This window comes from Leptodactylus fuscus, chromosome 2 (genome assembly GCF_031893055.1).
Source record: "Leptodactylus fuscus isolate aLepFus1 chromosome 2, aLepFus1.hap2, whole genome shotgun sequence".
Taxonomy (NCBI): domain Eukaryota; kingdom Metazoa; phylum Chordata; class Amphibia; order Anura; family Leptodactylidae; genus Leptodactylus; species Leptodactylus fuscus.
In genome coordinates, this window is record NC_134266.1 from 225,868,857 (window position 1) to 225,894,045 (window position 25,189).

General features: G+C 40.3%; 1 protein-coding gene across 4 annotated transcripts in view; it reads right to left on the bottom strand.

The window, feature by feature from the left end:
- Positions 1-297: 297 nt before the first annotated feature.
- Positions 298-25,189, bottom strand: part of LRP1 (LDL receptor related protein 1) — a 222,721-nt gene continuing 197,829 nt past the window's right edge. For 2 of the 4 annotated variants that reach the window (XM_075265731.1, XM_075265729.1), the window contains 21 exons: positions 24,010-24,116; positions 21,521-21,653; positions 21,220-21,339; positions 20,895-21,017; positions 18,610-18,747; positions 17,697-17,831; positions 17,083-17,202; positions 16,644-16,909; positions 16,294-16,472; positions 16,095-16,201; positions 13,841-13,957; positions 12,889-13,065; positions 11,167-11,307; positions 10,913-11,086; positions 9,691-9,855; positions 8,696-8,864; positions 8,493-8,597; positions 7,102-7,166; positions 5,646-5,739; positions 4,726-4,870; positions 298-3,280 (listed from right to left, as the gene is read on the bottom strand). In XM_075265731.1, coding sequence (XP_075121832.1) covers positions 3,140-3,280; positions 4,726-4,870; positions 5,646-5,739; positions 7,102-7,166; positions 8,493-8,597; positions 8,696-8,864; positions 9,691-9,855; positions 10,913-11,086; positions 11,167-11,307; positions 12,889-13,065; positions 13,841-13,957; positions 16,095-16,201; positions 16,294-16,472; positions 16,644-16,909; positions 17,083-17,202; positions 17,697-17,831; positions 18,610-18,747; positions 20,895-21,017; positions 21,220-21,339; positions 21,521-21,653; positions 24,010-24,116 — 2,921 coding nt within the window. In that variant the 3' untranslated portion in view covers positions 298-3,139. Of the gene's footprint in view, positions 3,281-4,725; positions 4,871-5,645; positions 5,740-7,101; positions 7,167-8,492; positions 8,598-8,695; positions 8,865-9,690; positions 9,856-10,912; positions 11,087-11,166; positions 11,308-12,888; positions 13,066-13,840; positions 13,958-16,094; positions 16,202-16,293; positions 16,473-16,643; positions 16,910-17,082; positions 17,203-17,696; positions 17,832-18,609; positions 18,748-20,894; positions 21,018-21,219; positions 21,343-21,520; positions 21,654-24,009; positions 24,117-25,189 lie in introns of all 4 variants that reach the window. The other 2 variants (XM_075265730.1, XM_075265728.1) reach the window with 1 other exon arrangement.

The following is a 25,189-nucleotide window of genomic DNA, read 5'->3' on the forward strand; positions in this document are numbered from 1 at the left end:
CGCTTTGGCGGCAAAAAATTCAGTCCTATATATTAATAATAAAGTATCTGAGGATAAGGATCTAGTTAGGTTGGGTGGAGTTGTGCTGCCATCTGGTGGCTGTACAGCTCTTTTACACAATGCACATCTGCAATTATATATATGCTATAGGCATGAATATAAAGAAGTTCCCAGCAATGGGATCTACGTGCGGTTTATAAAACACAATACACCCACAGAATGAGATGAGCCCACTCAGACATGAGGAATCTCTCAGACCCAGACACGCGAGCACTACAGTAAGAAAACAACAAGAACTTAAGTATAATTTTCCATTTTATTTATAACAATATTCTGTGTTATTTAAGTTGTAAAGTAATCCAGCAAAAATTATTAAAACTCTTTTTGTAACCCTGCCTCCCTCAATTCAGCCCGATAAAACATCTTGAAATGAGTGCTTTTCAGATTGAACAAATAAAAATACTGCATGTTAACATAATGTACCATTTAGCATGTCTGAGAAAAGGATACGAGAGAGAGAAAGCGAGTGTGAGAGCGAGCGATGACTTACGGTTAATGCTCCAAAAGGAAACAAATCAGAGAAATAATACATCTAGCAAGGCCCTTTGGCGGCAAACACTTGAGGGTTGAAGGGTGCGCTGGTATATGTGAGCGATCTATGGAATGTCATTCAGTCTAATCTAATGGAGAAGCTCCGGGGTTAGAGAACAAGCAGATGAAATGTGATGACAAAGGAATAACGTAGTAAGGCTATATAGTGCAACAATATTCTCTAAAACAAAAAAATCTAAAAATAAAAAAAGCTGTGGTCCACATCCGTGGTTGGTTTGTCTAATACTGGATGATACAAATCCACCACCATGTGAATGGTCATCAAGGGGCTTAAAGGTGCAAACATAATGGTCACGGCCTCACCTGTTATCCATTTACATGTACGGTATATATTTTAGTTCCTATATAAATTTTAGGAATATCCTGGCCAGGCCTCGCCACGTCCTTGTTAGACTGGTTGATGGTGACCCAGATAACACTTAATGCCTTCCTCTAACTAGTGATGGAGGTCACATCTAGAGACAGTGCCAACTGCAAAGTGTCAAATAGTTTATTCCGAAGACTCATAGCGCAATTCTGCTGCTGCCAAATGTGTGCAAACTGACCTGATAATCTTACTCTTAAGATGAAAAATGTCTTAAGAGTCTCATCTATTGTGCGAGCGCCAGTTACAAGGCAGTTCTGGAGTTACTGTGACTTGGCTATCTTGACCTGGCTATTACTTTCAAGGCCTTTTACGTTTTGGTGAAAAAAAAAACACGTATCGGTAATAAAATTGTATAGCATAAATGTACATGAGCAAAAAAAAATATGTAAACAGATGATGATGCCGGCTGCATAAAAATAAAACCACCCATCAGTTCATCACTGTGATGTAAAGCCACCAGGCACTAAAAGGTTAGTGATCGACTGTGTTATAAATGTACATAAGCTTAAAGTGTAGCCGACGCCTGTACACAGCGGAGGTGGCCATTTTGTGGGCTGCACTAATACTCATGTAAAGGCACTCTACAGTTATCTAAAACCTAGCGGCATCACACTGTGCAATGTTACTAGTTTCTATTACACTGATAGGCTCAATATTGGACCAGTCCAAAAAATAGCCATCGCCCCTGTATGTGTGTCATAGGTCCAATTTAAAAGTGCAGTGCCACAAGGAAAAAAAAAATAAAGGAAACATTCTTAATAATTTAAGAGATCATGTTAAGGCCCACCTACACCACTCTTCTAGTGAGCTCACTTCTTACAGCGTAGTATGCGAACATGATGAATTTAGAACAAAAGTCTCTTCCGCGTATAAAAAGACAATGTAGACCAGAGGGGATTAGAGTGAGAAATAAGCAGGGTGAATTTGGGGTTAAGGAAACATAACATAAAAAAGAACTTTTTTTTTTTTTTTTTTTTGCAAAACCACTCTTTAAACAGAGAGTTAACCATCATTCCCAAATATCAAAAACTTAGTTACATTGATTGCTTTTGTTCCATCTCCCAGGCTTCCGTATTTCTACATTTAGGAATTTAAAGGGGGGGAAAAAAAAATTCTAGACAGTACCAAATATACTGCAAAAAAGAAAAGGAAAAACAGAACAAAAAAGCCCTGTGAAGGTAAAAGGTACTGGAAGCAAGACGTAGCTTCTGGAGCACATTCATTGGTGGGGGAGTCTTTTCTCCAGCTTGGGTTGTTCTCTCGGCTTACCAGTAACCAGGCACAATATAATCTATAGAAGCAGCTCTTTGCATGTCATGGAAGGTGGACCCTGACTATGGCGGGTAGCCTTTCACGTGTTCGCACAAGATGCCAAGAATTCCAGTCCAATGGTTAGCGACGAAGGTCTACCTGTTCAGCTGCAAGTTGCTATGGCAGTGATGGGGCTGAACCTCAAAACGCACAGAATTGTTAATCTCGTAAAAGTATATGCTGCTCACCCCACTTCCAAAAGGCTCAACCGAAACAGAAAATACCATCACACTCTTCATCAAATCATTAAAAAAATAAAAACAATTGAAAATGTATTATGTACTGTAGGCTGTAGCTAAAACATGAAGCAGCTAAAGAAAAAAGTAGTGGAAGTAGAATCAGAAGAGCTCGCCTGACGCGTTTCACTCCGGTTACTTTGTACCATGCTGGCAATTTATGAAGTGGATAAAAGAACGTAACAGTCTTGATTAAAAGGCCAGCCCTTGAAATAATAAAAGCACCCCCTCTCGTGTGGATGATTCCTCTTCTTCTTAAGACGAGCTGCCTTCTGATTTTTTTTTTTCTTTTTTTAGTTTTTACATCTTTCGTTGCTTCTCTCCCTCCGACTCTCCCATCTGCTTGACAAGATCTGCGAGCCGCTTGCGTTTATTGCAGAGTCCTGTTACAGGCAAGTCCCGAGCACATGTGGGCAAGGAGGTGAAGGATTTTCAGACAGGTTCCAGAAAATAATGGCAAGGAAAAAATATATTTATAATACTGAGATCAATATAAAAGTAGTCCTTCATTTATACACTTTATACACCGTTAGGTTGTGTGTGTGTTTTCTCCATAATTTTTAAAAGTTTTTTTTAACTATTTTTTTTTTCTCCTTTTACTAAAATTTTCACCCTATGCCAAAGGGTCTGAAAAGTCGTCCTCTCCTCCACGGGACAGCAGCTCTCGCTTCTCATCCGTGCTCGCTAGAGAATTTCTGCTATTGTGTGCTCCCATGTATAAAGTGGCATAGACGGGGTTAGTGAAGTTTGTAGGCTACAAGAGAAAAGAAATACAATAAAACACGGGTTAGGATTGTAATACCATGGAGTGACTTAAAGGTGCTAGTATAATAAAAGGGAAAGGGTAATTGAAACCCGGGGGGGGGGGCAGCTTATTCTATTATTTTTATTGATTTGACATTGTTAACTAGAAGTTTCATTGTATGCCTGTGACTATATATAGGATTTTGCAAGATGTGGTTTGCCATAGGGGTCATATTTTTTTTCTTTTTTTCAAATGAAACAGTATTAAAGAGGTTTTTCCACACGAGCATAACCATAATTATGTCTGTACAAAAGTAAAACTATATCACTTATATACATAACATTTTTTTCAGAGGTTTAACAATTTTTTTAGACTAATTTTTTTGATTTGATCGGTTGCCTATAGATATGACCATCAATATAAAAACTTTCTATGGTATAGCATAAGAACATAGTTATTTTTCTTTTTTTTATTGTGGCCAGGCTACATTCTTGTGCAGGAACATCACCCAGCCATGATAAGAAAATCATGGCTGGTTTGTGACAAGTGTCTGACCATTGAAAGTTCTTACATTCATGGTCGCCTCCACTGGCAAGCTATCCAGGCAAAACACTATCATCACTAAGACTAGGTTCACACCTGTGCCTGATCTCCGCTCCGAGATTCTGTTTCCCATTCCACTTTGGAAACACAGGTTTCTGCAACTGTTTTTTTTTTTTTTTTTTTTAAAAAGTGGATTAGGTTTCAGTTTGTGGGAATAGAAACCGAAACACAGGTGTGAACGTAGCGTAAGACAATTAGAGAAAATCTTTAAGAGTCTGCAAATTGTTTATTTAAATTCGCAAAAATGTTTAACTTTTATCTACAAAGTTTAAGGGGGCATTCACATGGAGTAACGCGGTGCTGATTCTTACATGATAACTCGTAAGAACCAGTGCTGCAAAACAGAATCCCATTGACTTCAATGGGTTCCGTTTAGCGCATAACACATTGAAATCAATGGGAGGCTTTTTAACCTGAAGTCAATGGGATTCTGTTTTGCAGCGCTGATTCTTACGCGAGTCATTGTGCCAGAATCAGCGCTGCGTTACTCCATGTGAATGCCCCCTAATATAGTTTTGTTTGTGGGAATACCCCATTGTAGATGCTTGCATGCAGAATAAGTGGCATGTATAAACTCTGTATATCTGTAGTTTCATTTTCAGCGGGGGCTGAGTTGCAGTATGGCACAGGCATGTTAGCTATAAAGATTAATTTTTGTGTATTTTAACACATTTTAGCTGTAGCAGAATGACATGAAGGCACCAATGAGTGTAAAATGCTGTGCGTCATTTTTATACCTTCTTTCAGAAAACATGTGAAACCTTGGGGAAACCTCGACCAGGAAAAAGCCGGTGCATTAGTACTGGTAATGGCTACAAAGTAACATGCGTCCACCAAAGCTAATCCATTACCTTATCTGGATCTAATGTAAAGTCTGCATCCAGCAGTTCCCCTACATCATCATCTGGCTCTCCTTCATACATTTTGTAGGTTGGATTGCCAATTTCTACATTCATGGCTCCATTGGTCATTCGCTGGTGCTGGAAACCTTTAGCCCTGTGGAAACAACAAAATATGTCAACTACCAAAGTTGCAGCTAGAGATCTGACACAATATTATATAATATACTAAAAATATTAAGAGGATTATATATTGGCGCTATTTTATTTATTAAAACCAGAAGGTGAAATATATCACTTTTAAAAAAATGTGTTTTTGTTCTCTCATCTTGGGGGGGCGGCCATCTTGTCTGAATTGAGCAACTCAGTAACACACGTCCATCAAGCCCAACTTATAACCCTACAGTGTTGATCCAGAAAAAGGTATAGAAAAACAAACAAAAAAAAAAACAAAAATCAAAAAATGCTGATGCCAATTGCCCCATGTCGGGGAAAAAAAATTTCCTATATTGCTATAGGCAGCAATTGACTGCAGCCAACTTATTGAGGTTTGTGAAAGTGTTTTCTGGGCTTGCTCTGTGTAGGGAGTGAGAGTAGATAAGCTGTGACATTATTGATTGTCAGTCCTGGATGCAATGATGGTGGGTTATCTATAAAGGTGTTATTTTCTTTTGTATTACTGACTGTAATGTAAATGATGTGACTGCTGCAAAGAAATCCATGCAGATTTGGCAAGTGTCAGGTTATTATTAGGCACTAAGGTCAGAGTAAAAATTGCAGGATAATATCCTTTTTTTTTTCTAAAAAAATTATAAATAAATATTAAAGTGAAAAATAAATAAAAATAAATCTTAAAACATATGTTTTGAAAAGTTGTTTAAATTTTCTGGTGACACATTCCCTTAAAAAGAAAAAAATACTGTTGTTCTTACCCGCTCATTCGATGTCTGTACCACAAGAATATTCCCACTCCGAGTATAACAAGCAGCAGTATCAACACTATTGGAATTATAATGGAGGCCGTTTCTGCAAAAGTAACAGATCATTGGTGAAAATATCAGTTTACAGGTCTAAAATCATTGTGAAAAATATTACAATAAATCCAGTTAGTAAAACCTTTGGACTAGTCAGAATAATAATTGGGCGAGATTAAAAGTGGTCATCGTTTTGCTTACAAAGAGAACCTGTCATGTGAAAAATGCAATCCAATTACCTGGGCAGCCTGTTATAGAGCAGTAGGATCTGTGCAGGTGACTATATAGTTGTGTGTGAAAAGATTCCAGGTGCTGGAAGTTACAGCAGTGGATGGGGAGGGGGTGCACTGCACTTCCCCGGACTACTGCACCACTCCTAGTACTTGGATTGTCGGCACATGCTCTTTGTCCACATCTGTAACTACCTGCACCATGAGGCTGCTAACACAGCTGATCTGCACAGGGGCCAGACAACCCCTTTAATGGGAGGCTGAGTCAAGATTCTCATCAATTGCTATTATGCATGGCTCTCTAAGTCCCTTTGGCTTAGTGTAGATATTGCCACATATATTGCTTGTGTAGCCTCCCATGCAATGATAAGAGTCATCATGATAGCTTGGTTAAGTGGCAGTATGCTGCGGGTTATAGGCTGCAATGTAAAGGACGAAATCTGCATCAAAAACAAAATATTTGGTTTAGGATTTTATTATATGGGTTTCCAACAAAAAGATGATCTGCAGCATTTCAGTACTGTTAAAACCTACCCTAAGGCTGGCTATATCTTGCCAGGACCGGCCCAGAGGAATGGATTGCATATCAGCTGGATCAACTGGGCTGAACTGAACTTCAGTTGAGCCAAGAGTCATTCAGGCCAGTGCATCTGCTTGATGCAAGGACACTTATTCCTGGATTGGACATGACTGTTTGATACCAGCCCAAGGCCATCTTCACATGAGCAGAGTCAATCCATGAGATACCGGCCAGACGTGGGCCATATTTCCCAGACGGAACCCTAAGTCCCAGGATTATAGTTATCTATGATGCTGGGAGTCCCATAGGCTCTACTGTACTCTTACTAAAAACATGAATACAGTATGAAACAAAGCCATGGGGAAGCCGGGTCTCCTGCATTATAGATAACTAGACCTGGAAGACTGTGTCCTGGCTGTGAAATACAGCACACATCTGCTCCGTATGGACTGAATCGACCTAAGGAAGACATTTCAATAAGGTTTAGAGCCATTTCAATTTTTCCTTTCATTTTTTGGGAAGGGATCTTCAATAATAGGATGTGTGTTCACCATTTTAAAGCTAACAAATCTGAGTGCTCATATTCCATAGAATAATCTTAATCATCTTATATATAAAGCAGCACGCCATTAAAAGTCACTGAAAAATAACAGTATATACTTACGAGAGGACGGCTGTGTTTGACCTACAAACATTTCACATGTTGGACCGGTCATCTCTGATGTGCATCTAGAAAATAACACTTAAGGTCAGATAAGAGATTGCTGACATTATAGGTGGCTACTGAAGACGTATTTTGCAGGTTTGACAGGAGATACAGCAATAAGAAGTGATTTACGGTATGGTGCTGAACATGGCACCATATGTGGAATGCGGAACCCATCATTAATATGTATTTCTTCAGAGCATTCTTACATATTCATATGAATACTATGTCCCATTTATTGAAAGGATTTCCTACAAGTGATATGTCCGACAAGGGATGGATTAAAGGGTGGGCACCCAGGACAACTAATTATAAAGCCATATATTGCGCTCTATAGGCCTTAGAATACTGACTATGACTATACTTAGAATTACTGACTATGACTACATCTGCCAATATCTTCAGTTCTATAACAACCTGAACCCCAATCCCGATACAGTTTCTGAGATTTCTAGGGGCTACACAGGGGCATTGAAGTGATCCTCCACTTTCAGCCTCCCACCTAAGATTGGGGCTGTGGAGGGAGAAATTGTAGAGCGTAATTATACTCTGTGACTTTAACTGTCCCTGGGGAAGGGGTAACATGAACTTTTGTCCATATTATTGACCCTCACTTTCCTCCATCAATCAGAGGGCATCCATGCTCATTGGTTGGCACATATGGAGGAGGTTTTGTCTTCAGTGCAGGCCTAACTACATATAGATGGGCCATGTAATGACGTCACAATACAGATTTTTACCAGAATCTGGGTCATTCATCAAAAAAGTTGCACCAAACACAAACAAATATCGGTAAAGTTTATCATTTACCACGTCCCTATTCTGTTTATACTTTATCTGTAGCGTAAAATGCATTGACCGCGTCTTTAGAAATACCCATTATATGCTACAGTATCAGTTATCACTAGAGAAGAACATACAATACATCTCCCACAGATGAAGTACTGGTATCTCTTTCACAGGGAGGATTTGCCTGATCGCTGAGAGTCTCCACAGGTCAGCACTAAACAGCCTGACATTTATGTGGTAGGAAAACCCCCTTAAAATTTGGCCATTGGTCTGATTTTTATTTTTTTTTTTAATTAAAGTAACGGTTTGTGAGTTACATTTACTGTATTCACTTATTTATTTTTTTTATTCTAAATTACGGGGATTCCCCTTCATTTTTTCTTTGTTTTACCAAGGGGCATTCACCAAACTTAATCTGGAGGCCCAATGCCTGAACTCCCAAGCAAACCTCCCTGCTCCTGAAGTGAAGTGATGGTTGCCAATATGTCCTTGTCTCTCTATTCAATGTCTATGGAGCAGATGGAAACAGATACAGCCCCACAAGACAAAGCGTTTCTTACTGGCAATCAGGCATCTCTGTTATCCGGTTGATGGTGCATGTTCCTCCATTTTTACAGTAATTTTCACATGTTAAACAAGACTTTGCAATGCGTCCATCCTTGCACCTGCAGAAAAATATGAAACAGATCATATAACTATAGTATACTCTGCCCCATCCTTACAAGGTTTTCTATTCTCTCATACATCAGGAAAACAGACTTACGTGCAGAGAACGTCCCCATTATTCAAACTGCATTTGCCATCTTTGCATCTAGCGCATCTGTTTTTCTCACAACGGCTGCCCTCAAATAGAGGGCTACAGCGGCACTGCTTTGTTCCGTTTGCGCTAAGCTGGCAGATTCCATTATTATCGCAGTACCCAGTGCATTTTCCTGCAAAAAGGAAGTTGCAAGTCAAGATTCTGGAGCAGGAATGGAACCCATGTCACAGCCAAGAGGGAGAATAATTTCCCTGAGCACATCATAAAGGCAAACTTTGTTGTAGCCCTAAGGCCTTATTCACACGGTCGTTTTAAAGACAATAAGTCATGTGATGGCCATTCAAAAAACGGACGTCACATGGCTTTTTTTCATTTCATGTGAATAAGGTCAACATGTCCTTTTTTGATATGGAAAACACAACTGTCACGTGAATAATGCTGACTGTTTGCTTTACACGTGCGGCTCTTGAACTGGTTTTCTAGAGCACATTTTGAAGGCAAAATCAGAAGTGGATTATAAAAAAAAAAAACAAAAAAAAAAAAACACAGGGCAAAGGAGGGTCTTTCATTCATAATTTTAGTTTAAATTGCATTAAAAAAAATTGATCTGATTGAAATCTTTACATGTGAATAGGCCCTAAAAGCATTAAGTACTTTAAGTGAGAACGTGCAGTTCGTAGGGGCTCTGAGTGCCCAGAACTATATTACACTAGTGGTGTCCAGGCAGTCCCTGAACTGTGCACACTAAGGCCACATAACGTTACAGTTTTTAACTCTATATGTTATATATTCTATTTTATATTTCCATACTGATGGACATAGTTGTGTATCTCATGTATCTACAGTATTTGCAATACTGCATCTGACTCTGCATTTGCTCCTGTTGGCTCAGGCGTCAGTACAATGTCACCGGGATGTGGATGGCATTGATCTTAATGCTATTAGCTATTTTGCTGACATAAATCCCATAGGAACAGAAACTTTCTATGACTACTTACGATATTGACACTTGTCTCCAATGTAATCAGGAAGGCAGCGGCAGTTTGGTTGGTTGCCCAAGTTGACGGTACAAGTGGCATTGTTTTGACAGTACTCTGGAGTGCATACTTGCTCTTGGCACGTGGGACCAGTGAACCCAGTAGAGCAGCGGCATGTGGGTAAACCTAGAAAGGATAGTCACAAGATTAGAGTCTGATGTTGGTCTTAGGAACACATGTAATAAAGGTGTTGTCCAAATAATTTTTATTGAAGAATTATCCTCAGGAAAGGTAATCAATAACAGATCAGTGGGGGCAGACACCCAGAACCCTCACTGATCAGCCATCTGAAGGGGCTGCGGTGCTTGAAGAAGCTCTATGATCTCTTCACTGTTTATATCATACATCTATTTTATAGTGGTATATGATGTTATTACAGCCTCATCCAAAAGAATTGAATGGGCCGAGGATATAATTACATCATAGGGACACAATGTAACAGTCAGAGTGCAATGTAGACAGTGAAAGAGTCATGGCGCTTTTATGATCCCCACAGCCCCTTCAAGAAGCTGATCAGCGGGAGTCCCTGAAATCTTACTAATGAACTATCCTGTAGATTCATCAATAAAATTTGTATTGTTTTATTCACATGTAAAACACCTTGTGGATTGATAACTATTATTATTGAAAGCGTGGATATGAAATAAAGGAAATTTTCTGTTGTACATATCAGTGGAATGAATGGGGCTGTAGTAATCCAGCAAGTGCCTATATTGGGTATCCAGACACGGCAGTGTTCATATAGGACAGTACCTGCTACTGCAACTTATCCTATAAATGAATGGGATACAGTGAGTTTTAAGTTAGATCCCTATCAGTCAGGTATTTATTACTTACGCTAGGCTCACACTAGTATTCGGGTCTACGCACGGGGACCCAAAAGACGGAGACCCTGTCCGCTTAACAAGTTGTTACCAGCAGAAACCCACAGACCCCATAGACTATACTGGGGTCTTCTGGGTTTCCACCGGTCTTATACTGAAATGTCCTTCTCTCTGCCAAAGGTAAGCAGAATCTGCTGTGGAGACTCCAAAGCAGATGTGAATCCAGCCTTATAGGATATGACATTAATATTATAAACTGATCTAAAAAAAATCCTTTACAAAGAAAGAAGGGAAAAAAAGCTTCTAATACTTTTTATAGAATTTGCGTTGGGTACTGTTATTAACCCTTTACAGATTACCTGTACGTGATGGAGCACAGTTTCCTCCGTTCTTGCAGTAATCTTTACACTGGTCAATTTCACACCTTTCTCCATGATAACTTGGTGAACAGCGGCACTTGGCTTGCTTTCTGGCATTCAGGAAGCACTGTCCTCCGTTCAGACACTCAACATTGCAAGTATCTGGAATGGATTCTAAGTAAAACGGTGTAAAATTAAAAACCCAATTTAAAAAAAACCAAATCTTTTCCATGTAAGCTATTATTCACACTTACCATCAGGAGACTGGGTGGGTGATGGGACAGGCACACATGTTCCATTGTCCAGTCTTCTTCCATTTGGACATGTACAGACTGGTCCACTGGGACTCAGCAGACACAGCCACTCGCACTTCTTCCGGTCACATGGATTTGTCACTAAAAGAACAGACAGAATGGTGATGAGTCCTTACTGCCCAAATCTACATTTGCTGCAGCCATCTCAGAAAAGGGATAAGAGGATGGCAGACACATTGCTCTTTCCTTATATCTGGGGAAAATCTCACTAATGGTATATGTTATGAGACCATAAACATTAAAGAGGTTGTACAGGCTTTTTTTTTTTAATGCCTGAACAACTGGGGGAGCTAATGTAACAAAAAAAAAATTAAAAAAACCAAACTCTCCAAGGCCCAACGCACCAAAGTCCTCTCGGCGAGTTCCGGTCCTTCTGCTCTGGCGTCTTCTTAAAGGTAAACTGTTCACTGGCTGTGACGTCATGGATCCCTTCCGCTGAAGCTTCTGCCTCAGGAAGAGACTTGTGATCTCACAGGTAGTGACATCTCAGGCTGGGACTGTATGGCTGGGACTTCTACCATACATCAACAGGGAACCCAGAAGACCGGCCGCGCAGAGAGACACCAGAGCACCATGGAAAGGAGGGGATGAATTTTCAAAAAAATTTTCACTGTCCCCTGCCAATTTAATACTTATACGGGTTGTTCATTTTTGCCTGAACAACCCCTTTAAGGTATGTTCACACAACACAATTTTTGACACAAGTCAACACATATTCCACTACGTAATCCTTCCATCTGCCATTTATTTCAATGGTGGGAATTCACCCTGTAATTTATACAGCACCGTGGATTTGAAGTACATGGTAATAAAAGACAGATCACTTGAATATTAAGGGATGGTCCAAGTTCAGCGAATAAACTTTATTGCTCCTGTGATGAAACATCTCTGCTTGCGGTCGTTCATTCTGCTTACTCCAACTGGATAAAAATCATGGTTGCACAGCTCATTAGTCACAGCTCAGTAATCAGAGATCTGATTGGTAACGAGCTGTGCACCTGTGTGCTCATCACATGACCATGGACTGTACATCACATGACCATGGACTGTACATCACATGACCATGGACTGATTTTTATCCACTGGACAAAACAGAATTAATGAAAGCAAATAGAGATCTGGAAAATTGTGAGGAAGTGATACAGAAGGTAAAGTAGAAAATTGTACATTACAAAAACAATAACATCTATTTGATGAAACTGTGCTTGGGTTTCTGTTCTTCGGGTCCACTTGGGGACCTGAAAAATGGAAACCCAAACTGCTCAAAAAGCAGTTACCCACAGACCCCATAGACTATTATGGGGCCCACCAGGTTTCTGCCTGAAAAATGCAGAGAGAAAAGTCCTGTTTGCAGGAATTTTTTCTCCACATTTTTCAAGTGGAATAGGGGAACAGAATCCCCCAGCGGAAACCAGGCGCAGGTGTGAATCCAGCCTTCACTCCACTGAAGGAAGCTAATCCATCTGCAAATCCATGCAATAACCAGCCTTGTATTTGTTCTGCAGATAGACTTTTCTACATGAAACTCACCATGTGTATATACAATTGCAGACACATTGCAGATCCTGACATTTTCTTGCTGTTTGTCTGCAGTCAGCATAAACTATACTGTCAATTTTAGCACAAGACAAAGACTTTAAAAAAATAATAATAATGTTTTACCTTCAGGTTGCTTATATTGGTGATACAGAACAACATCCGTGACATGGTTAATTCCCCAAGTAAGATTGGTCACTGGGCCATGTCCAAACTTGTGCACTTTAAAAATGAGGTTGTTAATGTACGTGACTCCATAGATGTAATCCTCAAATATATCAATGCTGAACGGATGGGTGAGACCTATGAAAGTTGGAGCAAAACACACAAAATAAATAAAACCTGCTTCAAGCTGTTACTAATGCCAATCTCTGCTACACAACATTTGTGTACTCTTGTGGATGACTTTACAGATTGTGACCGGAAGGAAGAGGTGAGCAGTCAGGTCTCATGTAATAGTCTGTCACGGGAAGATATCTCATTGTAAATTATAAATATATGTGCAATGTATTTTCTTACAACATCGCTACATTTCTGCTGGATTTCCTTTGAGCTAAACAAAATCATACAAAAAGTGTCCAGCTGCGACTTTAAGGGACAAGCACTTTAATAAAAGCTTAAGTTTTATAGTTCGTTTTCCTGTGACTCATGTCCTTGGATAAAGATGGCTGTTTATCTGTACTTTGCTGTCAGCCATATTAACTAAGCGCATGTTTACCTGTTGTCTGAGCTCCCATAATACATTTCTTTCTGTAAAATCCTGAGTTTAGCATAACAAATGGGTGGAAAAGGAAACAGCTTACTTTACCGCATTTCTCTGGTCGTATTTACAAAGTTATTCCTCCTTTTTATTAAGCTTTTAACGTTGGAATGTTGTAAACATCCTGGAAGCTGAGACATATCAAGACACCAAATTGGATGTCAGTATACCATCAAACACACTATATTTAGGCCTTGTTTTCCTTCCGGAATAAAATAAGCGTGATGTCCATAATGGTTTGTTGACTGTAAGTCTGGGTACTGATGGATATCCCATTAGGCACAATACATGTTTTTGTGGACAGAATATATTGCTTACCTTTCTTGTTATTGATCACAACCACAGGATCTGTTCCATTGAGACGGATACTGCTGATGATGGATAACTTGGCATCAGCCCAATAAAGGCGCTCATTGTAGTAATCCACAGCCAGGCCTAAAATATAAGCAATAACATGATGAAACAATACATACATGTAGAAATGATAATCTTTACAACTCTGATCTTGGTCATCAGCGATAAGAGAGCACAAGGGGTTAAAACATTAATTTTACCATGCAGTCCACCTTATAAGTGAACGCGCGGCTTTCTTTCTGCATATGAAGTTGTCCATTTCTGTACACAGCAATATTTAAACTAAAAGTTCTCTGTCTGTAAAGATTCTCTGCACATAGCTCTATATATGTTTCATGTACCCATGCCTCATATGTTAAGGTAGTTCTGAATGGAAGAGATGCCCTAAAGGCATCATTCCCATTGGATGGAACATAGCTTTACATTTTAAGGTCTATTAGTATAAAATAGACAAACAATTCACTGTGAGGTCATCAGAAAGACTTGATCCACAGCATAGAGTCTTGTGTCCTATCTTATTTTCTGGCTAGAATCAGTCGTTCCTGCCCAACATGCTACTTAAGAATTGGAACCCACAGACAATGTGAGATCCCTAGTCTGGGGATCACAACCAATTTTTTTTTTTTTTAAATGTAGATTGTGAGCCCCATATAGGGATCACAATGTACATTTATTTATTTATTTTTTAATTCAAGTATGTCTTTTGTAGAATGAGAGAAAATCCATGCAAACACGGGGAGAACATACAAACTCCTTGTAGATGTTGTTCCTGGGGGGATCATAACCAAATTTAACCAGTATATCATCATAGCTTGATGCTTCTCTTAGAGCTTTACTTGGATATTAAACATAAGCTAATCAATAAAAATGTTATTTGGACTTTTGCAATTGATTTTTAAATTTACTCCTAGTAGTGATGCTTCGCCATCCATTGGTTAACCTTCTATGGTCTACCCAGCAGAGTCTTCTGGCATAGGTTTTTAACTTTAGACAGTACAGCTGGCATCAAAAATAACTGTAACTTAAAGGGGTTATGAAAGAAGCATGAGGGGGCATGTGTGGCTACTGCTTCATTCACTCTTGTCCTCACTACTGATGTGCAGGGAGAAGACATAGGGGCACTCAGGACCAAAAATATAGTGATTAATGGAGGTTTTAGCTGTGGAGCCTCCCTCCTTCTGGGGATAAGTGATAAAGTGACAAGTGTGGGTGATATTCCATGAAAACATTTTAGTAATATATGTTTTACCATAGATTACCATATAATACCAGAGAGGCTATGGGTAATACCCATATATATATATATAAACTTAATTTTCAGGAACTATTCTGATTTTGTAATATTTAAAGTAAAATAAAATAAAAAGTTAAATAATGGGTTGTGCAAGGTTTACAATTCATCCACAGAATAGGCAATAAGTTGTAGATCAGTAGGGGTCTGCCCTACTGATCTGCATCAACGTCTGGACAAGCATATGCTCCATTCGACTCCATGGGACTATGGGAATTAGCCCAGTGTAGTATTTGGCTTCTCTTTAGCATCTCCATAAAATTAAATGTGTGAAGGTGTGCACCCTGTGTTGCTTCATTCAGATGGAGATTGAAGGGACTTCAGTTCTTAAATTTTTGGCTGTCTCCAACAGACGATCCCCACTGATCAAAGACAGGTACTGACTGAGCTTTTTTTTTTAAAGGATGTCCTATGAAGAGGACAGAACATCAGTTTTAGAATGACAGGTTCCGACTGCTTGGATCCCCACAGATCAGCGGTTTCTTTGTGCTGGCGGGCGCTCAATCGCCATATTTTTAATAGTGGTTGTAGTAAGTACTGCAGCGGTTCTCCCACCATCTTGAATGAGACAACCACTGCAATCCTCACTAGAGCTGACTAATGAGAACTGTGGCTTCCATCAGCATCGGGAAAACAGGTGATCTCCTGGGGTCCTGGCAGTCAGCACTCTTGCCGATCTAAAATTGTTGCCCTAGTCTATGGATAGGACATGAATTTTTCTAAGTTTGTAGGGGGTTATCCAGCCAAGAAAACGTACTTCAAAAACAACAGAGCATGTTATAATATAAAATACAAAGGAAGTCGTACTCGTCTGTTTTCTAAGTCACCTTTTTCCTTACAGAACAATCCCTTCTCAAACTAGGACAGCAATTTGTATATGGCGCCCTTCTTCCAGTATAGGCAAGACTACAATTATGCATTATATACCTGTAGGCCACTGAATATTCTCCTCTACCAGAGTTTCCCTCATAGTGCCATCCATAGCTGCGGTTTCAATTTTTGGGTGGTTTCCCCAGTCAGACCAATACATAGTTCTGCATGAAAGAAGACATTATTACTTTGAATATCATTGAGGGAACATTAATATTTTAGAATTCCCTTCAATAAATATTGTCACATTCTTTACCCTCGTAGTGGGTCTACCACTATGGCATGGGGTTCATCAATCATTCCAGAGATTAAAGTTTTCCTATGTTCTCCCTTCATCTGAGCCACTTCGATGACATCACGGCCTGAATCAGTCCAGTAAATATTTCCTGCTACCCAGTCAACAGCAATACCTCTAGGCATCTTAAGACCTGGGATCTGTAAAGAGGAAAGACATCAAGTTCACACAACCCCTGAAGAAAACAAATGCAAGCTACACAAGGCAAGCCAAGATCATATGATTCATCCCCAAATTAGAACAGGCACAGAAGCCTGAGAGGATTCTAAACATCCTCATGAGCAATAGCAGTGTACTTTCCATATACTCACATCCAGATCAGTGACCCCTACATCAATCTGACGCTTGTTGCGGTTGGTGTTGGTGGATGAGGAAGGTGTATGAAGCTCTCTATAAGAGATCTTGCCAGTGTGCCAATTGCTCCAGTAGATCTTGTTGCCCTTCACATATACATCCATGGCATCAATGCGCACATTTTCATCACCTCTGAAGGTCTGTTCATATGCAGAGTTGGGATTGAATGGGTAGAGGCTTCTGATCTCATTATCATCAGCAATATAGAGGACTTGGTTAGCTCCTGAAGCATACAAGACAACAGACATCAGTCTGATGGATACAAGTCTACCAACTACAACCTTGTTTTCACTTTAGGGAATCTTGGGTATCTTGTCAGTACAAAGATTTCCATCCTAAAGTATAACTGCAACTTTCAGTATCACTACATATATACCAAACATCTTTTACGCTTACCATCCGCTTTGCAGGTGTGATTTGACTTGATGAAGTTCTTTGCACAAGTACACATGTAGGAGCCTTTGGTATTGTTACAGATCTGTGAACAAGTACCGAATGCCAAACACTCATTCACATCTATAAGAAAAAAAGTGTCCGTGTTATCATAAGGATCAACTGGGAGGCATCACCATAAAGAATTCGTATATAGCTGACCTTAATAGCTATAATTCTGATAGTGGATCATTAAAGGGGTTGTTTTAAAGACAGATTTATTAAAAGAAGTATTCTAATCTAAGCTAGTCATGGCTGAGATGGAAATGCAATGCTGGATATCCCAACCACCAGGCCAGGGGTTGCAGAAACAGCCTACTGTTACTATAATACCCATAGAAGAAAATAGGAGCTACAGAAACATCATAGCACAATGAGCTAAGCAGTTTTTGTATCTCACTGTGCTACACTGTTTTTGTAATCACCAGTTACATGTATAGGGTAACAAAACAACATAACACAGCCTGCTAAGCCATCCCCATAACTGGCTACCTTATTCACACTGGATGGACCCATTATTGTAATAGCTGCAGATCCCAGATCTCATACCCATAAATGTGATGGCCGCCTGTCCTTACCTCTGCATGCATTGCTGCCTGGGATCTTCTGGAATCCCTCTTTACATGTGCAGTACACACTGGTCGGTGTCTGGATACATTTCATCTCCTCTCCGCAGATGGTGCTATTGCTATGGCAGCCATAGTTTTTAGCATCTGTCAAAAATGAAAGATAAATTAATTCCAAGACTAGCAACAATTTCTGAAAAACAGAGAATGATTCCTACATTGTATATAATGTTACCCCCAAAATCTATTGCCTCCATATGGTACTGGAGCTACCGTGAATTGGTCTGCATTTCAGCTTCCATCTATTAATATGTAGTATTAATAGTCTTAGATGAATGGTATCAAGGTCTGCAGATTTCTTAACAGCATGTTGTTGGGAAACACATCATCTTAATGTCTATCAAGTACAAACCTGCACTGGTTTTGTCATATATGGTCTCAAATTATTATTTAAAAAAAAAATTAAAAAATTAATTTACAAATATATTTTCTCAAGACATACTGAATTGGTATAAAAGGGGTTTTCTGGGACTTAGTGATAAGCCATCCTTAGGATATGCTATATCAACCAAAGATCAATGGGGGGCCCGAAACTCAGGCCCCCCCCCCCCCCCCCGCTCATCAGCTGTTTGAAGCGGCAGCAGTGCTTACTATCATATTTATAGGTCACATGACCTGTTTGCTGCTCTGTTCCATTCAAGTGAACTAGCACAGCCGCCAAACAAATGTACGGCACTGTGTTTGATAAGTAGTGAAGAGGCCGCAGCGTTCAGCTTTTTCAAGCAGTTCATTGATCAGAGTCTCAGACGTCGCCCCCCTAACAATCTTCAGTTGATAACCTATCCTTAGAATAAGTCATCAATTAAAGCCTGGAAAGCCCCTTTAATACACACGGATGCATCTGGATTGAAGTCGACAGACTTACTATGAGGACAGTTTTCTTCATCCGAACCATCTCCACAGTCATCGAAGAGGTCGCACAGCAGGTTGGAGCTGATGCACTTGCTGTTCTTACACTGGTACTCCTGCTTATCCAAGTCACAACTCTTAGGCTTATGCAAGTCTAAAACAGCAAATGGATACAGATACTATAGATTATACTAAAGAAGTACAAAGACACCAGTGAATATACCAAAAAGGGGAAAGATAATATTAGAATTCCACTGCCAACTGTATGTCCGCCAGTTCCTTTAGAAATAATATTCTATTTGCAGGTTGTCTGCAAAGCGACAATTGTAAAAAGCAGTCACACTTGTAAAAAGAAGTTAAGAAGATAAAACTTTGAATGAAAACTGAGAGGACTAGCCCCTCACCCACAAGATACCCCGTAGACTTTGGTATAAATTGCTGTGACATGCTCTATATCAGAGGTCCCCAAACACCGGGCCGTGGCCCAGTACCGTAGGTTCCCTCAGAAGACCTCCCCCGTGCTCTAAAACATACAATTATTGTACTTACAGAGCTGTGATGGGGTGAGCGGGATCTCCTCTTGTACACAGCCTGTGCACATCTTCTATTTTCTGGCCAGTGGTACCATAAATAGGGCGTCAAGGTTCCAGGAGGAAAATAGAAGTTGCGCACACACACTGTGTGCAAGAGGAAATCCCATCCTGGTCCTTCAACCTTATTCTATGTTTCCAGTGGGAAGAAAATAGAAAATGCTGTGTGCTAGAGGAGGTCCTGCCTTCTCCATTACTTCTCTGTGACTACAATATAACTATACAGAGCAACAGTATATGGAATGGTATGTGGGGGAGGGGCACTATTACATATGTGTGTGTGTGGGGTTCTATTAAGCACACTATTACAGTATTAGTGCCCCCCACAGGTAATAGCATTTCTTATGTGGTGGGACTATTACCTGTTAGGGGCACTTTTACAGCAATAGGGGCCTAATAGTGCCCCCACAGATAATAGCCCCCCACATAAGTAATGCTGTTACCTATGGACGGGCATCACTATTGTAATAGAGAACTAAAAGCATTACTCATGTGGGGTGAGGGAACTCTTACCTGTGGGAGGAAGGGTGCTATTAGGGTTCATTCACACAGAGAAAATGCGTGCTCATTTTGGCAAAATACACGTGTAAAAATAAGACTCCCAAAACATTTTGGTTTGGTTTTTTGGCACATTTTTACACGTGTAAAAAATGTCATTGAAGTCAATGGGAGTCTGATTTTTACACATGTATTCTTTACATGTGTATTTTGCCAAAATGAGCGCGCGTTTACTGCATGTGAATGGACCCTTACAGAAATAGTGCCCCCTTACAGGTAGCAGCATTAATTATGGGGGGGCACTATTGGGCCACAATTTCTGTAATAGTGCCCCCCCCACCCCCCCCACCACCACCACCACAAGTAACAGCATTTGCACACAGTGGTAAGAGCCCACTTAAGCCCTGGACCCCACGTTGTGAAAAACCATGATTTTGCAGCAGTGTTTTACAGTATCTGCAAAAAGGATGCATTCTGGTAATCTCATCCACACATTGCAGAAAAATATCCGCAGAGGAAATGCTGTGATTTCAAAACTGCTGCGTTTTTGTAAATCTCAGGAAGTCAATTATACCTATGGAAATACTGCTGGATTCCCTATAGATATAATAGGGACAAAAAGTCTACAGGAGGAAAACGCTACAGACTTTTTGTGAAAAGTACTGCGGAAAAAAATGCAATGCATAGTCTGAGACACACCCTTGCATAATGGGTGCTGGCGTGTGGGGTCATTTAAACAGGAAACTCCTAGTCACTAATAGGCTGAGTGCACACAGGGTTTTTTGATCTGGAAATTGAGGCGGCCTCCAAAAAATGGGTAGCTGCGACTTGCTGTCGATGCAGTGCACTGGCATCCAGTCCAGCATTCCGCTTGGGATTAGGCCCAATTAATGGGCTTAGTCGGGAGTGTCTTCAGGCAGATTCGTGAGGTTAATCCGCCTGACGGATGAGCATGTCCTGTTCTTTTTTCCAGGAGCCGCAACAAACGGCTCAATTGATTTCAATGGGAGACTTCTTTTTGGTCAGGATTTTGAGGCGGATATGGTCTCAAAATCCTGACCAAAATACCCTGTGCGAACTCAGCCTTAGCTTTAATTAAGAATTTTTTTTTATTTTTTTTTTAAGCCAAAACACCTTACTATGTCACATTCTGTAACTAAAAAAAAAAAAAAAAAAAAAAAGTTCTACAATCTTTTTTTCAACCTATACTTACCACAGTTCTCTTCATCTGTGCCATCTCCACAGTTATCAATGCCATCACAGACTCGAGCTATACTCAGACAGACACGGTCATTTCTGCAGCGGAACTGTCTGTACGGAGGACAAGTGAATTTCACTGGTAAAAACAAAAAAATAAATTAAGAAATTTGGAAAATCCACAAATTATTTCAACAATGGCTAATGAAACTCAAACACTTCAGCAATATCCTCATGAAGATTAACTTGGGAATACGGTAATGATTTTCCCTGATTCTGAAGAGGTTGGGAAACACTGGTTTAGAGAATCCTATAATCCCTCGCAATATCCCATTACTTACAGCATTCTTCTGGTTTCTCATCTGAGTTGTCCCCACAATCGTCCTCTCCATCACATCTCCAAGCCAAAGGTTTGCACAGAGTGTTGTTACACTGAAACTCGTCCAGCGGGCAGGTTCGGACTACTGAAGAGAAGCATATTTCTTAAGAATATAGTCATTCCATTTACATAAACATAGTTTAACCAGAATTACCCTTCGGTTCATTATTGGTGAGCATATTGTCCGACTTTCCAAAATAACCAAATTACTGCTTAGATAGGTGGTGCCTGCATTTACTATGAAGCGAAAAGAATAACCTTACCTCTAGTGCTACAGTTCACTTCATCACTTCCATCCATACAGTCAGCATCGGCATCACATCGCCAGCGGTGCGGGATGCAGTGGCCATTTGTGCACTGGAACTGGTCAAGCTCGCACCGTAACTGACAACCTTTCTGTTCAAAGAAAATAAAAAATTTTGGTGAACACTTTACTCCTCATAGATCATTTTGGGTCAGTTTGAAGATTTACTTGTGCTGAAGTGGTAGCATGTTTGTTGGACTAATTAAAATACCATATTTTTCGGACTATAAGACGCACGCAGGTTTTAGAGGAGAAAAATAGGGAAAAAAAATTTTCAGGCAAAAAATGGTAAAATATTTAATATATGGGAGTTGTAGTTTTGGAACAGCTGCAAGGCCACATTGACAGGTGACCCTGCAGCTGTACGGGGATGTATAGGGCGTTTTTTTGTGGGGCCAGGTGTAGACCGGGCATTTTCAGACACAGGGATACCTAATGTATATGTTTCACAGTAATGTTATACTTTTATATGTATTCTAGGGAAAGGAGGTGAACTTTTATTTATTTTATTTTTTATTATATTTTTTAAGTGTTTTTTTTTTTTTTACTATTTTAATATCCCCCGCCTAGGGGGCTTGAACCTGCAATCATTTGATTGCAAGTCCCATAGACGGCAATACAAGTGTATTGCCGTCTATGGGAGATTCTATACATTACTATCGCGGAGGGTCATAGACCAGCCGCGATAGTAATATATATCTATGACAGGCCTGGGAGCCTTCATTAGGCTCCCGGCTGTCATCGGAACAGGTCGGCTCCTGCGGCCTCGCCGTGCAGGAGCCGGCCTGCATCACTAAAGGTATGGGGCCGATGGGGGGGGCTAACTGACTGTCGGGACCTGCGGTGGAGGAGTGGGTTTGCAGCATGGCCGCGCTACTGCCACCGCTGGTTTTCTTCAGCGGCAGTAGCGCGGCAATCTGCAGGCCCCGGCAGCTAAGACAGTCCCCGGAATCTGCTGTAATAGACCGGCGGATGTATTGTCACACTTCTGCCGCTGAAGAAAACCAGCGGTGGCAGTAGCGCGGCAATCTGCAGGCCCCGGCAGCTAAGACACTCCCCGGCATCCGCCAGTCTATTACAGCAGATGCCGGGGAGTGTCTTAGCTGCCGGGGCCTGCGGATTGCTGCGCTACTGCCGCTGAAGAAAACCAGCGGTGGCAGTAGCGCGGCCATGCTGCAAACCCACATTCAGACTATAAGACGCACCCTCATTTTCCTCTGAAATTTGGGGGAAAAAAAGTGCGTCTTATAGTCCAAAAAATACGGTATATGGATCTTGGCTTGGAAGTAAATAAAAAGCAGTAGATAAGACTTGGAAATCAGGAGTTCAGGACTGTAGAATGGAGCAACAGGGAGAGGGGAGTTTTTGTTTTTGTTTTACACCCACACTGGTCACCCCTGAGTTTCCTATGATGCCTGGATAACTATTGTACGGAAATGTATTTTGAGACCAAGCAGAAAGTAATGACAGCACAGAACTAAAATGTGAATAAGTACAAAACTGTGAGACCCTGACATGGCTATGTATCAGTGTTTCCCAATTCATTCTCCAGGAATCTCAATAGATCATCTTTTAACTGGATTCAGTTCTTCAGAACCTTAGGGCACGTTCACATAAAAGCTTTTGGAGAGCATTTTGAGGTCATCATCTGCCTGAGAATTCTCTCCAAAATCAAGTCTTTTGCCACCTACTGTTTTCACAGGGAGGCAGTGACAGAAGTTTCTTTTTACAGTGCACTGAAATAAGGAGGCTTCCTGCTGGATGATGTTATGGTCTGAGCAACAAAGTCACTGCTGAAACTATAGTACATGGCCTCACGGTGGTTAGCCCCGTATCATGTGAGTAATCGTGTACAAACCTCAAACCTAGGCCAGATATCTGAGGTTTAGCCTTAGCTTTTTGCTGCAGATTCCACGAAGACGTTTTTGGAACAGGTTTTTGAGGCAGAAGGCCCACCTTACAATCTTGTATGAGAAGACATCATATGAACATACCCTGACAGTCTTTCCCTGCACAGTGGAAACTTGACCATTGATGTTAATGGATTCTTCATTCTTGGCATAATCCCAATCCCATAAAGTGATGTTCACTACTGTACTTTAGGAGATGGTTATGAACCTTTAGGGTGTTGGCCCATAGTTACTGCATGCAGCCAAATCCCTGGCCACCTGTAGTGAGCTAATGGCCACACATTGTTCAGGTTGAAAGCTGCTTTACCTGTAGCATCACGCCACCACTTGCCCACCATGGGTGAGTGAGGTTTCAGATGCATGCAGTTACACCAATGAGTCTGCTATGTCAGCTTCCATGTCACCATCAAGAATTTCATTAATATTGCACAGACAATTTAATTCCCAATAGTGTCACTAAACCTCGAGACATTGAGTACAGGTTTGGGAAGCATCGGTATACACTGACAGCTATATCTGTAACATGCTTGAGTCTTACCTCATCTGATCCATCAATGCAGTCATGATCTCCATCACACTTCCAACGACCAGCAATACAGCGTCCATTGGCACAAGAAAATTCACTTTCTGAACAAGGCCTTGGGGCTAAGTATAATAAAAAAAAAAAAACAAAAAAAAAAAACAAGGTTTTATTAATTTAAGTTTCTTGTAATAGTAATCTTTGTACCTTAATCTTACATGTGTCTATTCCCTAATGGATATACTCATGGACTAAGGGTTCATGCACACAGGTGTTATCCAATCTTGATGCTTCTTTAACACATGTTAATAGACAGACTAGATACAATAGTAAAAACAGGGGACTGCACATGAGGTATACAGCATGCGTCATGCATTACGGTTGCACTTGCAGCTTCACAGCATGTCAAGTGCTAATGTACAGTAATAACTAAATAATGCATGAAAGCTTTGGTGGGAAATGTTTGGAGGGCTGACTAATTTAAACAATCCATATATATATATATGCGCATTAGTGTATATGAAGATTATGACAGGGGTCCTCCGATCATTACTTCCCCCTTCTATTACATTAATTGATACCATATTAACTGTATTGAACAGCATACAGTATACTGCCACACCAGTAGTTATAGTAGTAGTGTATAATACTGGACATTAAAATGTTCATGAACTTTTTGACTCGTTCACATTCTACCACACTTATGTGCATCATTTTGTGACACCCGTGTGCCTGAGCCCTAAAGTCTTTTGTCATAAACTATATGAAACAGATCTTTGGGGTTTGTTTTTTTTTCTCTCCATTGTCATAAAGACATATAGTGCATGACCATAATGAAAAGAAAGTAGATGACAGATTTGGTTAAAGTGGGAAATCATCTTTCTGTATGTAAGAAAATATAATTCAGATAAATATTTCATGTCTTATCCCATTTATGCCGGAGATTGAAATTTTTGCATTGTAATAATGGAACTCTAGGCATAAACAGGTTAATGAGATAAATGCTGTGAAATGTCTAGCTGCTAACCTGCTGCAATGTATAGTATAAGGGTAGTGGAGAAGATTTAAGCAAATCCCATCCAAACCCTGAAGAAAAAAAACCACCACGGGTTTTGAAGAGAAAACATGTGAAATATCGATGCATGCTCCACTGCGGTTTTCAACATTTACAAGGGTTGAATGTGGGGCCAACCAGCCA